Source organism: Macaca mulatta, chromosome 13, assembly GCF_049350105.2.
Source record: "Macaca mulatta isolate MMU2019108-1 chromosome 13, T2T-MMU8v2.0, whole genome shotgun sequence".
NCBI classification, from domain to species: Eukaryota; Metazoa; Chordata; class Mammalia; order Primates; family Cercopithecidae; genus Macaca; species Macaca mulatta.
Window position 1 is genome coordinate 6,937,000 of NC_133418.1, and position 18,082 is coordinate 6,955,081.

Sequence of the window (18,082 nt, forward strand, 5' to 3'; positions counted from 1 at the left end):
TGGCTCCTGGGATGTGGGCTGTACCTGCAGGTTCTCTACAGGGAAAAGCACTGTCCGATCCTGGTCTCCACAGTCCTCCATCCCAGGTAGAGACTGTAAGACTTCCAGCACCTTCCCAGTCCTTCTCAGGTACCAGCAGTCACCATGGTCACTTTTGTTATTATCAGTTTTTTGTTTTGTTTTGTTGAGACGGAGTCTGGCTCTGTCGCCCAGGCTGGAGCGCAGTGGCACCATCTCGGCTCACTGCAAGCTCCGCCTCCCGGGTTCATGCCATTCTCCTGCCTCAGCCTCCCGAGTAGCTGGGACTACAGGCGCCCGCCACCACGCCAGGCTAATTTTTTGTATTTTTAGTAGAGATGGGGTTTCACCGTGTTAGCCAAGATGGTCTGGATCTCCTGACCTTGTGATCTGCCCGTCTCGGCCTCCCACAGTGCTGGGATTACAGGCGGGAGCCCCCGTGCCCGGCCATAATGAGTTTTAATTCACTAATTAAAAAGTGTAGCCTCTGGGCGAAGTCAGGTTTTGACTCCTGAATGCAGGGTGTCTCAGTTGGGGTTTGAGAGGGCTTTCCCGAGGGCTGAGAGCTGGGGAAGAAGGAGAGTGGGGAGATGAGCAGGGCTCTCTGGAGCCTTACAAGGTTTTGTCCTGCCTGGGCCTTGCAGACACTTGAAACTGACACTGGGGGATTCCCAGCCACCACTGGGACTCTAGCTGTGACCGCTTCTCACTGTCCCCTTGTGCTCTTGGCTGGCTCCTCAGGTGAGGCTCTGGGAGCACAGGTGGGTCATATGGTAGTCCTGTCTGCCCCATGCCCACAGGTGGCCGGAGTCCAGCAGTCCTCCGTCTCCCAACTGCAGGGCACACCTGTCCAGCTTCTAAGAAGTCCCATGGAAGCCACTCTTGCAGACTCTGCATGAGGGAAGTTTCCTCTAGTTCCACCCGTGTTGTGCTGGTGGCTCACAAGACTGCAGCGTGCTCTCCACAGAAAGTGTTTTGCAAATCCCCTTTATTCCTCCCCACTCTCCGTATGTTCTAAGGACGGGGGTGGTGAGTGGTTGGTGACTCCACCGATCCTGCACACGTGCTCTCTGGTATCTTACATCTCTGCATTGGTGCCTTAACCAAAACTGGGACAAGGAGAATCCCATTCTCACACAGCATTCTGTGCAGCTGAGATGAGAATATTGTAGTACATGTTTAGGAAAGTATGACTGTACTGTATGAAACGGTATCACGTTTTGCAGTTAAAATGCCTTTGCTGCCCTATATGCTGTTATTACGAATAACCTCATTATATAAAGGAGGAAATTAAGACTCAGAGTTTAAGAGACTCAACTTGCTCAGAATCCCACAGCCCGAGAGGTGCTCCTCAGAGTAAAACCCACAGATCCACACTCTTCAGTTTTACCACCCAGCTGCTGCCTTGCTCCCTCATCCCAGCACCTGGTCATGCAGACAGCCTGGTCCAAGGACCACTCACTGCAGGCTGGGAAGCCCAGGGCACCGGTATGGGTGCTCAACCGAGGAAGAAAAACCCTGGAAGTTCTCAAGGGCTCAGGATCTAGTTCAGGGGTCAGGTGAAGGACGCTCAATACGGGCAGGGGTGTGTACAGAGTGCCAGGGAGCTGGCATCAGGGGTGGGGCTGCAGGAGATGTCGGGGGGAGTGGAGTGGCAGACAAACTGAGAGAGGCAGAAATGTTTGTTTTGGCCAGAATCTAAAAAGCCTTAAATGCCTTCTCCAGGAGTTTGAATTTTATTCTAAACATAATGGGAAGGCGTTGAGAATTTTTAAAGAGGAAAGATCCACGGTTCCACCGACAACCTGGGAAGAAAGGGGAAGAAGAGAGTTGGAGGGAGGAGGCACTCACTGCAGGTGTCAGGTTAAGGAAGAGGCTGGCATGGGGACATGGGAGGATAAAGACGCTGCACATTGCGATGACCAGAACTTGCTGACCAAGGCGAACGTCATGACTGGCATTTTTCATCCATCAGATTGGAGGAAAAAAAAACACTGACGACATTTGGTGTTGATGAGGGGGTGGAGAAATAGTCTCTATTCTGCTGGAAGCAGTGTAAACCTGTACAACCTTTACGGAGGGTAATTTAAAGTTGTCTATTAAAAGTGCACATGATCTGAGAATCTGAAAATCCACTTTTAGGAATCGATCATAGAAAAACAACAGTGTGAATACATAGGGATTAAAATGAACAAGAATGATTACTGCGACACTGTCAGCAAGAGGGAAAAAAGCTCAAACAAGCGGAATGCCCCTTAGGAGGGGAACAGTGACATAAAATACAGAACACATAGAGCGTAGCCCTTAAACAGAAAGAGGTGAGGCAGTTCACGCTGATTAAAAAAAAAAAAAAAAAAAAAAAAAGGTGCCCATGCTGTACTGTGGAGTGCAAACGCAAGCCAAGATGTACAGCATTTTAGTGATTAAAATAAAAGGATCCACATGCCTAGATCTGCAGGCCCATCTTGCTGTGGTTATGACTGCGGTGTTCAAGGGAAAGAGGATGAATCTGGCAGTGTGGTTCCCCCTGGGGAGTGGGATTAAAGAGGTTCAGAAAGGGGTGGGCAGGAGGCCACTACCCCTTTTTTTTGTATTTGAAAATTATTCTGGCCGGGCGTGGTGGCTCACACCTGTAATCCCAGCACTTTGGGAGGCTGAGGCGGGTGGATCACGAGGTCGGGAGATACAGACCATCCTGGCCAACATGGTGAAACCCTGTCTCTCCTAAAAATACAAAAAAAAAAAAAAAAAAAAAAAAAAAAAGCCAGGCATGGCAGCGCGCGCCTGTAGTCCCAGCTACTCGGGAGGTTGAGGCAGGAGAATTGCTTGAACCCAGGAGGCGGAGACTGCAGTGAGCCGAGATTGCGCCACTGCACTGCAGTCTGGTGATAGAGTAACAGACTCCGAGAAAGGAAAGGAAAAAGGAAAGGAAAAAGGAAAGGAAAGGAAAGGAAGAAAGAAAGAAAAAATTATTCTTACATTTATATAATAGTAAAATGCACCCTTTCGTTGTACAGTTCCATGGGTTTTAACACGTTTAGCTTCTTATAACAACCATCACAAACAGGATACGGAATATCAACACCCTGAAGAATTCCTTCTTCCTTCCCCTATGTAACTAGACTCTCCTTCTACTCCCAACCCCTGGCAACTACTGACGTATTTGTTCTCTGTCCATATATTTTTGCCTCTTCCAAATGTCACAGATGGAATAATTCAGTTTGCAATTTTGAAAGACTGGCTTTATTCACTGAGCATGTACAATTAAGGCTACTGTGCATATTGGGGGTTCATTCCTTTTGATGGCTAAGTAGTTTTTCATCATATGGATGTACCACAGTTTGTTTACCCATTCACCAGCTGAAGTACATGTGGGTTATTTCCAGTTTTGGGTGATTATGTCATTTATATTTTTATTTTTGAGACCGTGTTGCTCTGTCACCCAGGCTGGAGTGCAAGTGGCACAATCTCTGCTCACTGCAACCTCCACCTCCTGGGTTCAAGCAATTCTCCTGCCTCAGCATCCCAAGTTGCTGGGACCACAGGTGTGCACCACCACCCCCAGTTAATTTTTTATTTTTAGTATACATGGGTTTCACCATGTTGGCCATGCTGGTCTCGAACTCCTGGACTCAAGTCATCCACCTACCTCGGCCTCCCAAGGTGCTGGGATTACAGGTGTGAGCCACTGCACCTGGCTAGTTTTTGGTGATTATGAATAATGCTATTGTAGACATTAATGTATGACTTTTGTGGGAATGTGCATTTCCATTTATCTAGGATAAATACCTAAAGTGGAATTGCTGGGTCGTAAGTGTATTTTTAATTTTATAAGAAATTGCCAAACTGTTTTCCAAAGTGACTGTGCCATTTTGCATTCCCATCAGCCATAGAAATGACACTCTAATGAGAGTTGCGTTTTCTCTACATCCTCATCAGCACAATGGTATTATCAATATTTTTCGTTTTGGTCATTTTAATAGTTCTGTAATTGTATATCATTATGGTTTTGTGTTTCCCTAATGGCTAATGATGGTAAGCATATCTTCAGGGGCTTATTTGCCATCTGCACACTTTCTCTGGTGAAATGTCTGTTCATGTCTTTTGCCCATTTTCTAATTGGTTTGCTTTTTTTTTTTTTTTTTTTTTTTTTTAAACCATTGACTTTAGAGAAGACTTTATATATTCTAAATACTGGTCCTTTATTGGATATGCAGTTTGCCTATCTTTTCTTACAGTTTGTAGTTTGTCTTGTCAGGCTCTTAACTAGGTCTTTGGCAAAGCAAAAGTTATTAATTTTAATAATGTCCAATTCATCAAATTTTCCACTTTGGATGCTTTGATGACAAGTCTAAGATGTCTTTGCCTAGCCCTATACCCCAAATATTGTCTCACATTTTTTCTAAAAGTTTTATAGTTTTCATTTTACATTTAAGTCCATGACCTCTTTTGAGTTAATTTCGTATATGATGTGAGACTTAGGTCAAGGTTCATACTTTTGCCTATGAATGTTCCTATGCTTCAGGACCATTTGGTTGTGATGTACAACTGGATAATATTTTGTTAAGAATTTTGCATTTAGGCAGGCACAGTGGCTCATGCCTGTAATCCCAGCACTTTGGGAGGCCTAGATGGGTGGATCACCTGAGGTTGGGAGTTTGAGACCAGCCTGACCAACATGGTGAAACCCTGTCTCCACTAAAAATACAAAAAATTGGCCAGGTGTGGTGGTGGGTGTCTGTAATCCCAGCTACTCAGGAGGCTGAGGGAGAATCACTTGAAGCCGGCAGATGGCCATTGCACTCCAGCCCGGGCAACAAGAGCAAGACTCTGTCTTAAAAAAGAAAGAAAGAAAGATTTTTGCATCTAAATCAGAGATACCATAGTATACTAAATTGTACATCACAACCAAATGGTCCTGAAGCATAGGAACATTCACAGGCAAAAGTATGAACCTTGACCTAAGTCTCATATCATATACAAAATTAACTCAAAAGGGGTCATGGACTTAAATGTAAAATAAAAACCATAAAACTTTTAGAGAAAAATATGAGGAAATACAGTATCTCTGAATTTAGTATAGTATACAAAGAGTCTATAGTTTTCTGTATTGTCTTTAATTCCAGTATTACGATCACGCTGGCCTCATAAAATGGGTTGGGAAGTGTTTCCCCTTAGTTTTGCATGAGATTTTGTATAATTGGTGTTACTTCATCTTTAAATGCTTGGTAGAAATCACCAGGGAAACCATGTGAAAATGGAGTTATCTGGAAGGTTTTTACCTACAGATTTGATCACTTTAACAGATATAGGACCATTCATGCTACTTTTTAAGCTTGATAGTTTGTATCTTTCAAGGAATTGGCCCTTTTCTTCTCATTGTAAAATTCATGTGCGTAGAACTGTTCATAGTATTCCCTTATTATCATTTTAATGTCTATGGGGTCAGTAGTGGCACTCCATAATGTTTGTAATTTGTGTCTTTTTTCCCTCCGTTTTTAAATCAACTTTATTGGCTATTTTGAAGAACCATCTTTTGGTTTCATTAATTTTTTTCTATTATTTTTATATTTTCATTTGTTTGCTCTTATGTTTATTATTTCTTTCCTTCTTGCTTTGGGTTTAGTTTGCTTTTCTTTTTCTAGTTCCTTAAAGTGGAAACTTAAATTACTGCTTTGAAACATTTTTTCTTTCTAATATAATTTAATGTTGAGTTTCCCTAAGTACTACTTTATCTGCATTCCACAAATTTTGATATGTTGTATTTTCATTTTAATTCAGTGTTCTAATTTCCTTTGAGACATCCTCTTTGACCCATGGATTATATAATGGTGTAGGGTTTAATTTCAAATATTTGATGATGTTTTTCATATTTCTTTCCAGATATTTTTCAGATGTTATCACATCTGAAAAAGCACAGAACAAGCTTTGAATAATTTCATTTCTTTTAAATTTAATACAGGCTGTTTAGTGACAATATGGTATATCTTCATGAATGTCCCATGTGCACTTGAAAAGAACATGTATTCTGCTGTGGCTGGTGGGCTGTTCTATAAATATCAATTAGGTCAAGTTGGTTGATGATGATGTTCAACTAACTTGACCTAATTGAAATATCCTTCCTGATTTTCTACTTGCTACTTTTCTTGACTACTGACAGAGGAGTGCTAAAGTCTCTACATCTTACTATGGATTTATCTATTTTTCCTTTCAGTACTACCAAGTTTTTGCTTCATGTATTTTGAAGCTCTGTTGTTAGGGACACACACATTTAGCACTGTTACGCATTCTTGATTGACCAATATTGCTGAAATTATCATTACATAATGTTTCATTTTATCACTAATAATTGTCCTTTTTCTGAAGTCTTCTTTGTGTGATATTAATATATAGCCACTCCAGCTTTTCCAATTCTAAAATTTCTATCTTTATAGCTTCTATTTTTTTACAGAGAATTTCTATCTTTCCATTAATTCCAAGAGTACTCATTTTTACTTCTTAGAATGTGGCATAATAGTTGCTTTAAAGTCCTTGTCTAATAATTCCAACATTTGAATCCTTTCAGGGTTGGCATTTGTTGATTGCCTTTTTCCTTGAGAATTTTTTAGGCTTTCCTGGTTCTCTGTATGTTGGATAATTTTGGTTCATATCCTAGATATTTTGAATATTCTGCTGAGACTTGGTCCTGTTAAAATTCTCAAAAGGTTTTGCTGTGCTCATTCTAGTCAGTTTTATGCATGTGCAGCTCAGGGATGAGCCCAGAACTTCATACACAGATTTAAAGGATATCTAACTCAGATGTCTCCTTTCTGTAATCTCCACTCCTCAAGGTTCTATGGCTAGAAAGCCAAGGTTTAGCCTCTCTGCCCCGTAGCACCTTCTTGTGACTGGGACCACCTCAGGACAGAGTGGCAAGGGAAAGGAGCCTGCAGGACCCCCAACCACCATACCTGTCGCTGCTGTCTGTGCTAACACGGGCGTATAGCTTCATTACTGGGTTTCTCCGGGCGTAGTATCTAAAGAGTCAAAAGAGCTCTGACCCATAGGAGCTGCCGTGGGGAGAGGCAGGTGCTCACCTGGAGTGCTCTAGGCTGGTGCTTACTTGGAGCAGGGCTGGAAGGGCTAAAGGGCCGTTGCCCTGCAGAGGGTATTGCTATCATCTTCGGCAGGGGTGAGGGGTGGGCCACTTCACTGATGAGCCAAGATTAGGACTGAAAGAATCAAGAGTTGTGCCTCACTAGGGACATCACTGCCACTGCCACCAGGGCAAGCAGTTTTCAGCTTGTGGTTGGCATTTGCCTGGCATAGGGATGAGAGAACAGAAAGAACTCCATCCTGCAGGGATGCTGCCGCTAAGAGGGATTTGCTGCTTCGTTGCTGGTGTTCACTTGGAGTAGGGCCAAGGCTGTCCAACAAGCTCTGTCCCATAGGGGCTGGTGGTGGGGGTGTGCAGTGGGATCTAGGCTGGGAAAGTCTCAGGAACTCTGGCCTGCAGGAGTTGTTGATGCCACCAGTGACAGAGGTGCTCCTTCACTACTCACACTTGCCATGGAGTCATCACTTGGGTCCTGATCTATCTCCTCAGGCTACCAGCTCCTCTTATCTACCTTTCAGAGTCCTCTGATACTCACTTTATGCATTCTGCATAGGGTTTGATGTTGTATCAGTGGGAGAGAGGGGGTGGTTTAAGTGTTTATTCCATCTTGGTCAGAACAGCAAGTCCCTTTTCATGTCATTTTTAAAGCCGTAGGATTACAAGGTGATTTTCCTATCATTTTTAGGCCTCTCAGGGTTGTTCATATCAAGATATTTGTAATAACGCTGAGGTTTCTGGCTTGAGTATCTGGGTAGATGGAGTACTGAGAAGGAAAGAGAACCGTGCTGGAGGTGGTATCGATAAATGGAATTATGAATGCTGAAGTGTCAAGTCAGGGCTGCTCATCAGATGGGTAGGTGGCTGGTTGCTGTGGCCCAAGAAGTCAAGGGAAGCAAGAACTCTAGGAAATGAGTGGGATTCTGTGATGAGTCTTGCACGAGGGAAAATGAGGAGAGGTCGCTTTGTACTGGGTGGCATGCAAGGATAAGACACAGATGGCTGAGGAGCAGAGGAAAGGCAGGGAAACAGAGGTTACAGTGTTGATGACACTTGCTCAGAAGGGACTGTGAAGGGAAGGGCAAGACTAAAAAAAATGCCAATGTAAGCAAAGCTGGTTTTCTTTAAGAATTCAAAACATATGTGGGTATATATCCAAAAGAACTGAAATCAGAATCTCGGAGATATTAACACTCCCTGTTCACTGAGGCACTATTCACAACAGCCAAGATGTGGAAACAGCCTAAACGTGTTTGGACAAACAAATGAATAAAGCAACTGTGGTGTATACCTACAATGGAATATTATCCAGCCTTAGAAAGGAAGGAAATTCTGTACTTGCAGCAACAGGAATGAACCTTGAAGACGTTATGCTAAGTGAAATCAGCCAGTCACAGAAGGACAAGTATTACACGATCACATTTCTATGTGAAATCTAAAATAGTCAAATTCATACAATTGAAGAGTGGAAAGGTGGTCATTAGGAGCTGGGAGGGGGAGAGGGAAATTGGGGGCTGTTCATTAATGTTTATAAAGTTTCAGTTATGTCAAGAAAAATACGTTCTAAAGATCTGCTCTACAACATTGTACCTATAGACAACAATACTGCATTGTACATTTTAAAATTTGTTAAGAGGGTCGATCTCATGTTAGGTGTTCATATCACAATAAAATGAAATTTTGAAAATTCAAGAGATAGGAATATATTTTTAGCAGGATGCCAACAAAACCCTTGACAGCTTGTATTCTAACCCAAATGAATTTGAATATATCTGAACTGTGTCATTTAAAAAGGGTGACAGTCTCTTTCAGTTCATTTCCTTCAGAAAATGGCTGTGACATCCAAAGACAAGGTGGGCCAGAAAATGGCTGTCTACACTCCTCCGGCATCCAGCTACCACCTGCCTTCTCCACGCAATAAACTCCACGCGTCAGTCCCCTGTGCTCTTCCCATCTTTTGGGGCCAAGAAAGAGCTTGCATGGCAGGAGGACATTGAATATTTGTTGAAAACAAGAATGCATGAATGAGTGAGTACTGGAGTCTAGAAAAAGAGGGTCAGAGACTGGAGTGTGTTACTCTGTCACCAACCCTGTCTGGAGGAATCCAGCTCAGATTAGCCAACGCCGGTTATCAAATGAGGTCCCCAGGTGAGAAGGGTGGTTTCTTACGCTACCTTCCAAAACACCAACCTGTGACCATGACTTTGTAAAAAAAATAAATCTCATACCCAGAAACAAGACAGACTAGAAGGAGAGTCAACCTAGGAGTGATTTTTTTTCTACATACTTTCTGTGTTTTCCAATTTTTCCACCCAATATTCTCTAACTCCTTTGTTCTCATTCTAATCCTGTGTGCAGAAGCTGCTTTATGACCTGTAATTTAGACTCTGGGATGGATTGAACCAACAGGAGGATGTAAAATGTTCTGCACAAATGAACACGGCTGATAACCCTGGGCCATTTACTTCCTAGGACAGATCAGCAAATTATGAACCAGGCCTATAAACAGGGCTCCTCTGCCTCGAGGAGCACAGACATGTACTAAGACTGCAGTAACCACTCCAGCACAGCCCCTGTGAGGCTCAGCCCCTTCGGTAAGCCAGGCTCCTGTTTACCACAACCAACCACCACTGCATCCTTCCCTACTCCTTCTGCTGAAGTGTTCCTCCATTCCTTCAAAGAAGGAAAACAAGGTGTGGAAGAGGAGAAGGAGGAATAAACCAGGTGCTGGGGACCAAGCAGCTTGAGTGCCCAAAGCTGAGTCATCTGGAACATGTCAATCATCCAACTTTACTATACATGCCCTGGAGGGAGGACGGGGGAGGTGGCAGACTATTCGGGAGCTCTGGGCAAGGTATTTGCTACCACAACAGCAAATATTAGGTCTTTCTGGAAGCAGAGTGGTATTGTTATTAAAACTTTCATTACCTGTATGTTTTATATGAACTGAATTGCTTCTAGCTAACATAATTTGGGAGCAATGAGAATGATAATAGTAGAAGTGATAATAATCAATGAAAGCACAAACAGATTTGGTATCTGGGGAAGGTGTGGGGGCAGCTTCACTACTGGGGTCTGACAGTGCAGACCCTGAGATTCTGCTCTGGTCAGCATGAGATAGTCCCTCAAGGTCCAGCTAGGATCAGGCAGCAGGCCCAGCCTGTCCTGGTACCTGTCCTTCCAGTACCACTGCCCCTGCCCCCAGAGTTGCTTCCCTATAGAATGCAGGTAATTCCTTCCCTCCTTTCTGTGTGGTAAAATGAATATCATTACTCATGCCCATAAAGTAACCTAGATTCTTCTTTCGCTTTGGAATTCATCTAACTCTGTCATTTCTATGGCTTTAGTGAATGTGATTAAACTTAGATGGACGAGACAATTCTCTTCTACTACATAAGAAAAGCTGTTAATAAACAAACACTCTATTACATTTTATAAATCAAAGAAAAATACACAAGGTCTTTACAGACCATCCCAGGCATTTTATAGTGAAGAAAACCTGGCTTAGGTTGAGGAACTCACATATAAATAATGGGCAAAGCATTGCCCTCTGAAGCTTCTTTCCCAGATTTGACTATGAGCTTGATATTCTGTTTTCAAGTTCCATTCATTTAGCAAGCCCTTGAGAGACATTTTCAATTCTGGGCCATGAAGGTCAGGGTTTCATGTGCACAGAGAGCGACTCCTTCCTCCCTTGCTACTTCAATGGCTTTTTTAATCACTCTACAATAGCTTCAATAACCTCAATGGAAATCTGCAGAGTGGATCGTCAGCTACGGCTTGAACTTCCTCCAAATTCCCGCACTGATTATCCTACTGCAGTGGCAGCAGCAACTCAAAATCACGGCTGTGCCAAGGGGCCTTCAGATTGGGAAGGCCACATGTGTGGGCTCTTTGGAACTGTGAATCCTTGTGTGTCACCTTAGCAATTTAAAGTACTGTAAAAGAGCCAGAAAAGATTAGACTATTTTGGAACTGTTTTCACATTGTTTTGTATGAGCTAATTTTCTTCCTGTGTATGCATCTTCCTCTTAGGGTACAGGATTCCCTCAGAGAGCCACCAGGTTCTATTTCCCTTCTGTCCTACAATACAGTGCTTGAGTAGCCTGAAACATTCTTTTTTTTTTTTTTTTTTTTTGAGATGGAGTCTCTCTCTGTCACCCAGGCTGGAGTGCAGTGGCATGATCTCGGCTCACTGCAACCTCCACCTCCAGGGTTCAAGTGATTGTCCTGCCTCAGCCTCCTGAGTAGCTGGGATTAGAGGTGCGCGCCACCACGCCTGGCTAATTTTTGTATTTTTAGTAGAAATGGGGTTTCACCATGTTGGCCAGGCTGGTCTCAAGCTCCTGACCTTGTGATCCGCCCGCCTCAGCCTCCCAGAGTGCTGGGATTACAAGTGTGAGCCACCATGCCAGGCCAAAACATTTTTAAAAAACAAAATTCGCCATGGAAAACTTCTCTCTAGGGCCCTCATCACATGCACACACAACTTATTTGTGTAGTGTCGTTTTCTGGCTCACAGATTTCCATTAATTTTAAAAAAACCAGCAGGCCAGGCGCGGTAGCTCACGTCTGTAATCCCAGCACTTTGGGAGGCTGAGGCGGGTGGATCACTTGAGGTCAGGAGTTTGAAACCAGCCTGGCCAACATAGTGAAACCTCGTCTCTACCAAAACTGTAAAAAAAATTAGCCAGGTGCAGTGATGGGCGCCTGTAATCCCAGCTACTCGGGAAGCTGAGGCAGGAGAATCACTTGAACCTGGGAGGTGGAGGTTGCAGTGAGCCAAGATTGTACCACTACATTCCAGCCTGGGCAAGAGTGAGACAGAGTCTCAAAACAAACAACAAACAAACAAAAAAACCCAGCAATGAAAGATTCTTTAGCTCTGCTGCAAACACACATTTTCAACAGATTTCTCATTTCCTCACTTCCATAAGAAGTGACAAACGTCAAAGACAGAGAAAGGTCATCTACTTTGCTCATTTCAAAAGACAGCTGCCTTCAAAGATTCCTACGTTCTGCCTCAATCTTAACACAATCTCCCTTTCACGACAGCAAGTAAATGCTGACCCTCTTGAGAGAGACTTACATTTTATACAGACTTGTGATTCCAATACATGGAATACGTTCCATGTGCAGCTGGGCCACGCGAACCTGATTATGAACAGCAGGAGGAAATTCTTTCTTAGAGGAAAAGGTCAGAAGGACCCTGATAGAGGAGTATGTTTCATTTATAGCCAAGAAATAGCTTAGGCCCTGAAAGAACCTGCATCAAAATGAGTACGCATGTCCTGGGATTTGGACCTTGCTGAGTTTCTCAGGTGAAAAGTGGGAGAATTTGACAGATTCACTGAGAGTCCTATCAAAATCAGTTTTTACATTTCTCTTTATCTCTACACACTGAATTCCCTGTACTTATACAAAATCCTGGTATTTATTTTCCCTTTTCTACTCTTTATTCCTTATTTTCTCTCTCTTTTTAAAAGAGACAGGGTCTCACTCTGTCACCCAGGCTGGAGTGCATGGCACCATCAGAGCTCACTGCAGCCTTGAACTCCTGGGCTCAAGCAATCCTATTTCAGCCTCCCAAGTAGCTGGGACTACAGGCGTGCACCACCACGCTTGGTTAGTTTTAAATTTTTTTGTAGAACAAGGTCTCGCTATGTTGCCCAGGCTGGTGTTGAACTCCTGGGCTTATCCGCAGGCCTTGGCCTCCCAAAGTGCTGGAATTACAGGCATGAGCTACCGAGGTCGGCCTATTCCTTACTCTAGATTAGGGGTGTCCAATCTTTTGGCTTCCCTGAGCCACACTGGAAGAAGAATTGTCTTGGGCCACACATAAAATACACCAACACAAAAGGCCACTGATGAGCTTTAAAAAAAAATTCGCAGAAAGTCTCAATGTTTTAAGAAAGTTTACCAATTCCTGTTGGGCCACATTCAAAGCCACCCCGGGCCCAGGCAGCGAGTTGGACAAGCTTGCTCTAGATCAGACATGATGTTAGTGGGAATTCTGACTCCTTCCAACTCCCCTGCAACAACGTTTGTACCAGGAGCATTTACACAGTTAGCGAGTGTCCAGCAAGATGTGCCAGCGGATGTGGATCTCCCCAGGCCCTGCCCTTCCCGCACCCTCGACGCGCTCTTACCAGCTCCCCTGCGCAGCGACCTTTTCTCCGCCGTCCTGGGCTCCTTCCTGGGGTCGCGTTCTCCCGGGCCGGTGTCGGGGGGCGCGGCCTGGTGCGGCAGCGTGAAGCTCTGCAGAAGCGGCTTCCGGGGCAGGGGCGGCTTGGAGCTGAGCGGCTCGGGGGGCCGGGCCTTCCCCTTTCCTTGGTCGCTGGGGGCCCTGGCGCCTCGAAGGGCGGGGGCCGTCCCGAGGGGACACTTCTCCTCCTTCGGGAGCACGGTCAGCGACCTTTCTAACCGGACTTCCGCACTGTACCTCTTCACACCCTTCGTCTCCTGGGAGGCGCCATCCCTGTATTTGAGCGAGACGGAGGTGGACCGGAGCTTGACGGGGAAGGGGTTTCTGTCCTCACTCTGGGCCGGCTCCTGGGCGGCTGGGCAGGGCTCTCTCGTGCCGGGCGTGGCGGCCGCCTCCTGGGGGCTCCTGCGCGGCCCGGCCGGACTGGCCGCCCTGTCCCCCGAGTCCTGAGGGCCGCACTCCGCCGGCTTCCGAGGGCCGGGTTTCGCGTGCTGGGGCTCGGGGAGACCCTGGAGGTCGTCAAGGGCCGCCTCGCTCCTCCAGGCCGGGCTGCTCCTCCCGAGGGGAAGGCGGCAGCTGGCGCGTTCCAGCGGGCGGGAGGCGCCCGGGCGAGGCCGTGCTCGGCACGAGGACACCGAGAACTTCTTCGCGCCTCGCAGCTCGGCGCCGCCCCTCTCCGCCTTCCGCTCTGGAGCCGCCCTTTCGGCGCCCGCCGGTGTCGCCTCGGCCCGCTCGGCCTTGGGGCGCTCCGGGGCGGCGGCCTCTGCGTCGGGGGAACCGGGGCCGTGCTCCCCCGGGGGAGACTCCGCGGCTGCAAGCGTCGGGGACGCGGCGGGGCCCTCGCTGGCGGCCGCGGGCCGGTGCTTCAGGCAGCTCTTGGGCGCCGGCGGGCTCGGGGCGGGCGCCGCGGAGGGCTCGGTCTCTGCTCCTCTCTCGGGCTTGGTCTCCGCCCCTCTCTCGGGTTCGGTCCCCGCTCCTCTCTCGGGCTCGGTCTCCGCCCCTCTCTTGGGTTCGGTCCCCGCTCCTCTCTCGGGCTCGGTCTCCGCCCCTCTCTCGGGTTCGGTCCCCGCTCCTCTCTCGGGCTCGGTCTCCGCCCCTCTCTCGGGTTCGGTCCCCGCTCCTCTCTCGGGCTCGGTCTCTGCTCCTCTCTCGGGCTCGGGCGCCGGCCCTGGGGGCCCCTTCTCCTCGTCCGGGAGCACGGGCGGCGTCGGCTCCGCTTCCTTCGGGACACTGCGGTCTGGCCCGTCGGGAGCAGAGGACGCCTCCGAGGTGGCGGTGGGGTCAGTCTCGGGGGGCGTCGTGTCCCCCTCAGGGAGGGCGGTGGGAAGCGGGCTCGCGACGTCTTCGGGAGCACAGACCACCTCCTCCGCCGTGTCCGCGGCCGGGGCACACGGGCCTGCAGGGGGCGCCTCCCCCTCCTGCTTTCCGCCGTCGGGATCTGGATGCGGGGGGCCCTCCGGCGGGGACGGGGGCTCCACGCGGAGGATGGGGGCCGACTCGGGCTCCGCGAGCTCCGGGGTGGCCGGGCGGCCTGAGGGGTCGTCCCCGGGGGCGCCCTCCTCCTCCAAGCTGGCCCTGAGCGCCGAGCAGTGCTGCAGGCGGGCGCGTCTGGCACGGACCCCTCCGAGTGGCGGCAAGGGTGCCGGTGGCCCAGGCTCAGGGCCTCTTTCTGGCGCCACGTCCTGCTGCCCAGAGCTGGGGCTCTCTTCTGGGCTGACTTCCAGCAGTGGCTTCTCCTCGTTTTCCTCCTCCTCTGGGGTGCACGTCAGGTCGCTCAGGGATTCAGACTGAGCGCGCTGAGAGAAAGAAAGATAAGAAGCATCGTCACTATAGCAAATTCCAGGAAGCCTGTCAGCTCCCCACTTTCTTCAAGGCTTGTAATGGCTTAGTGATAGCAGTGATAGAAACACTCTAAAGTTGGCACTTAAGCAGGCATGTACCCACGGGTGTCTTTTCTCAGTTTGTATCCTCCTGGTCTACTTGGGCTCACAGGTGTATCAGGACAATGGCAGATATGCCTCCCAAGTAAAAGTCTACAGCTCCTCTGACAGAGCCTCAAAACCAGTGGACTAGAGAGTAACGCCAAGGGAAGGAGACCAACAGCAGCCAGCGTCTGCCATGCTCTGTGCTCCACACTTGTTATTTCATTTAATCCTGCATTCATCCCAGTGAGGAAGGGATGATGAGTCACTTTTTGCACTTGAGAGCCAGGAGCTCAGAGAGGCCAATACCTTGTTCAAGCCTGGCCGAGCAGGTGGCGGAGCTGAACAGCTGGGGCTCTATGGCCCTGTGTTCATCCCAGCCAGTCTCCCATGTCAACACTTTAGGAGTGCACCCTCATAGTAAAGTCAGACTGGTTTTCCTAAAAGATGGCTCGTATCATGCCAATAGCTAACCACAGCTATATAGGGTAAAACCAAAATTTTCAGCTAAATTTACAGTCCTAGATTCTCTGGTCTTAAGTTGTTTCTTCCACTCCCTACTCAGGTCAAACCAAGCCCTCAACACTGCGCCAGACACTTGGTCTGAGTGACTGTCGCCTCCCCACTCTCCCCCACCCCCCTACCCCCAACCTCCAAGATATACTACCAGGACCCCCAAGGACTGCTTCAAACTCTCCCACTCTTTGCAGTTTAAGATTCCCCCCTTCTCTAACCTCCTGAAGCCCTACTGGCTTGGCAAACGTATGCTGCCTTGTGATATTCTTCTGAAAGATCTCTAGAATTCAGATTCCAGTCCAACTTCCTCCTTTTGTCACAGAGTCAGTTCCTGCTCTCCCGGGGAAGGAAAGGAGCTCCAGGTAACCAAGAACCATTCAAAAGTAACATGTGGAAATGACCAAAAGGTTGATTGTGTAGAGACTGATCTTTTTAGAAAGTTCGTGATTTTAGACACTAAGAGTCACCCAGGCTATTGCTCTCTCCTTCCCTTTGTCTAAAGCAGGAAATGTGACACTCAGGGTATGTTTGCAATAGGTTTTTCTTCTTGCTGTTTGTTATTATTTTAACATTTTTCATGGCATCTGCTTGCTAATAGAATACAGGATGCCTGGGATGTCTGTGACAATACCTAAGCAAACTCGCACCAAAATACACGATCCTATTCTTCTGGATTTAAGAAGAGGAAGAGGCACAAAGAAAGCTACAGAAGAACTTTCAAAAGTTGCAGGTCCTTTACTTTGCCATGTTGATGACCTTCTGCTACTACAGGAAACTGCTGATGTTGAAACCTCTTTAGGATGGAGGTCACCTTTTAAAACTATCAGTCACGGAGCCCACACAAGGCAGCAGAGGGGGTGGCATGCCTGTTCTTTCCCGTCCTGGGAGCATTTAGGGAGCATCTGAAAGCACCTTCATCCCTGAGAGGGGCCAGGCCACAAGGAAGATCCTTATGGTTGGGAAGAGGGACCTCATGACCAAAGGGCAAAGGGTGCTATGGACACTGAAGGACAGAGGCCCCCAGCATCACAGGTTCCACAACAGTGGATGGAGGAAGATATGGACACCTCTGAGAACTTAAAGATACCCATGCCTGCTCTTACCAAGTAGGGAAGGGGAAAAGAGGGAAAGACCATGGATGTGACAGAGTTGAAATCAAGGAAAGGCTGTGTTTACCTGTTTGCGCAGACTGGCTACATCAGGTTTTCTGTTATTCTACAAAGTGGGATTCAAGAACTAAGTCAAGTTCAAATGTAAACAAAGAAGGATACAGCCCTGCCCAGATGGGAGCAAGAAGGGAGGCTGCGTTTCCACCTGGAATAGACACTGGGCTTCGCTCTGTCACCAAGTCCTGGCCAGGTTGTGGCTGTCTATAAATGCCCTGGCCAGAGCAAAAGACATCCCCATGGGAGTCATAAATCACAGACTTGACCAGAAGGGAGCAGGCCCTGGCCCTGTGGTCTCATTCAGCACGAGGACAGGCAGGTCTTCAGTGACTGGACCTTGTCACGCCAACACAGCACACAGCCTCTAACTGTACATGCACTGGACACACACACCTATGGCACAAGTATCCTGGTCCCTAGCTGGCACATCAGCCTGAAGGTAACTCACCTTGCTTCTTTCTCCAGCATTAGTCCCCTCAAAAGTCATCTCTGCTGGCATGAGTTTAAAGAGCACCTTCCATATGCCCAAAGGAAAACTCGTTCTCTTCAGGGAGTTGCTGAACTCCTGAGTTGGCCTAGCCCAACTGTCTCCAGCTGAGGCACCCAGCTTGCCCTGGGTACTTCACCAACACACCCCAATCATGTCGCCAGGGAAGGACACAGGATGTTAGCCTATGAGCATCTCTTTATCAGCACTGTCATTCTCCGTGACCAGGCTGGCCCCCACTCCAGGGGGGAGGCGTTACAGTGCCCGTCAGGTAGGGGAGAGGGAACAACCCTGTGTGAACCTCGAACCTGCCAGTAAATGAAGCCCAAGTGTTCCATGAACCAGTTTCTCAGCTTCTAGGACTAGGAGGTAACGACACCCCAAGGCAGCACACCCGGAGAGGGGTCTGTTTTCTCCCCATGCTACTGAGTAGGCCCTCGTCCAAGGCAGGTGTCCACGCTAGTGTTTCGGCTTCTTTCATTCACTCATTTGTTAATTCACTCATTCATTTGTTCCATCGTTCGTCCAACAACTGTTGTCATTCAACAACTCTGTGACCCAAAATGTTCTAAGGGCTGAAAGTGCAGCCGGGACAGGGTCTCAAAGAAGACTGGCAATAAGAGCACATCCATTTACAAAGGTCACTCTGGCATGAGGCGAGTGCTCTGAAGGAAG

General features: G+C 47.6%; 1 protein-coding gene across 6 annotated transcripts in view; it reads right to left on the reverse strand.

Annotated features, from left to right (window-relative positions):
• The window catches only part of CRACDL (CRACD like), a 146,842-nt gene that overhangs the window by 15,998 nt on the left and 112,762 nt on the right, over nucleotides 1-18,082 (reverse strand). For all 6 annotated transcript variants that reach the window (XM_077958835.1, XM_077958834.1, XM_077958833.1 and 3 more), the window contains one exon: nucleotides 13,261-15,112. In XM_077958835.1, coding sequence (XP_077814961.1) covers nucleotides 13,261-15,112 — 1,852 coding nt within the window. The remainder of the gene's footprint in view (nucleotides 1-13,260; nucleotides 15,113-18,082) is intronic.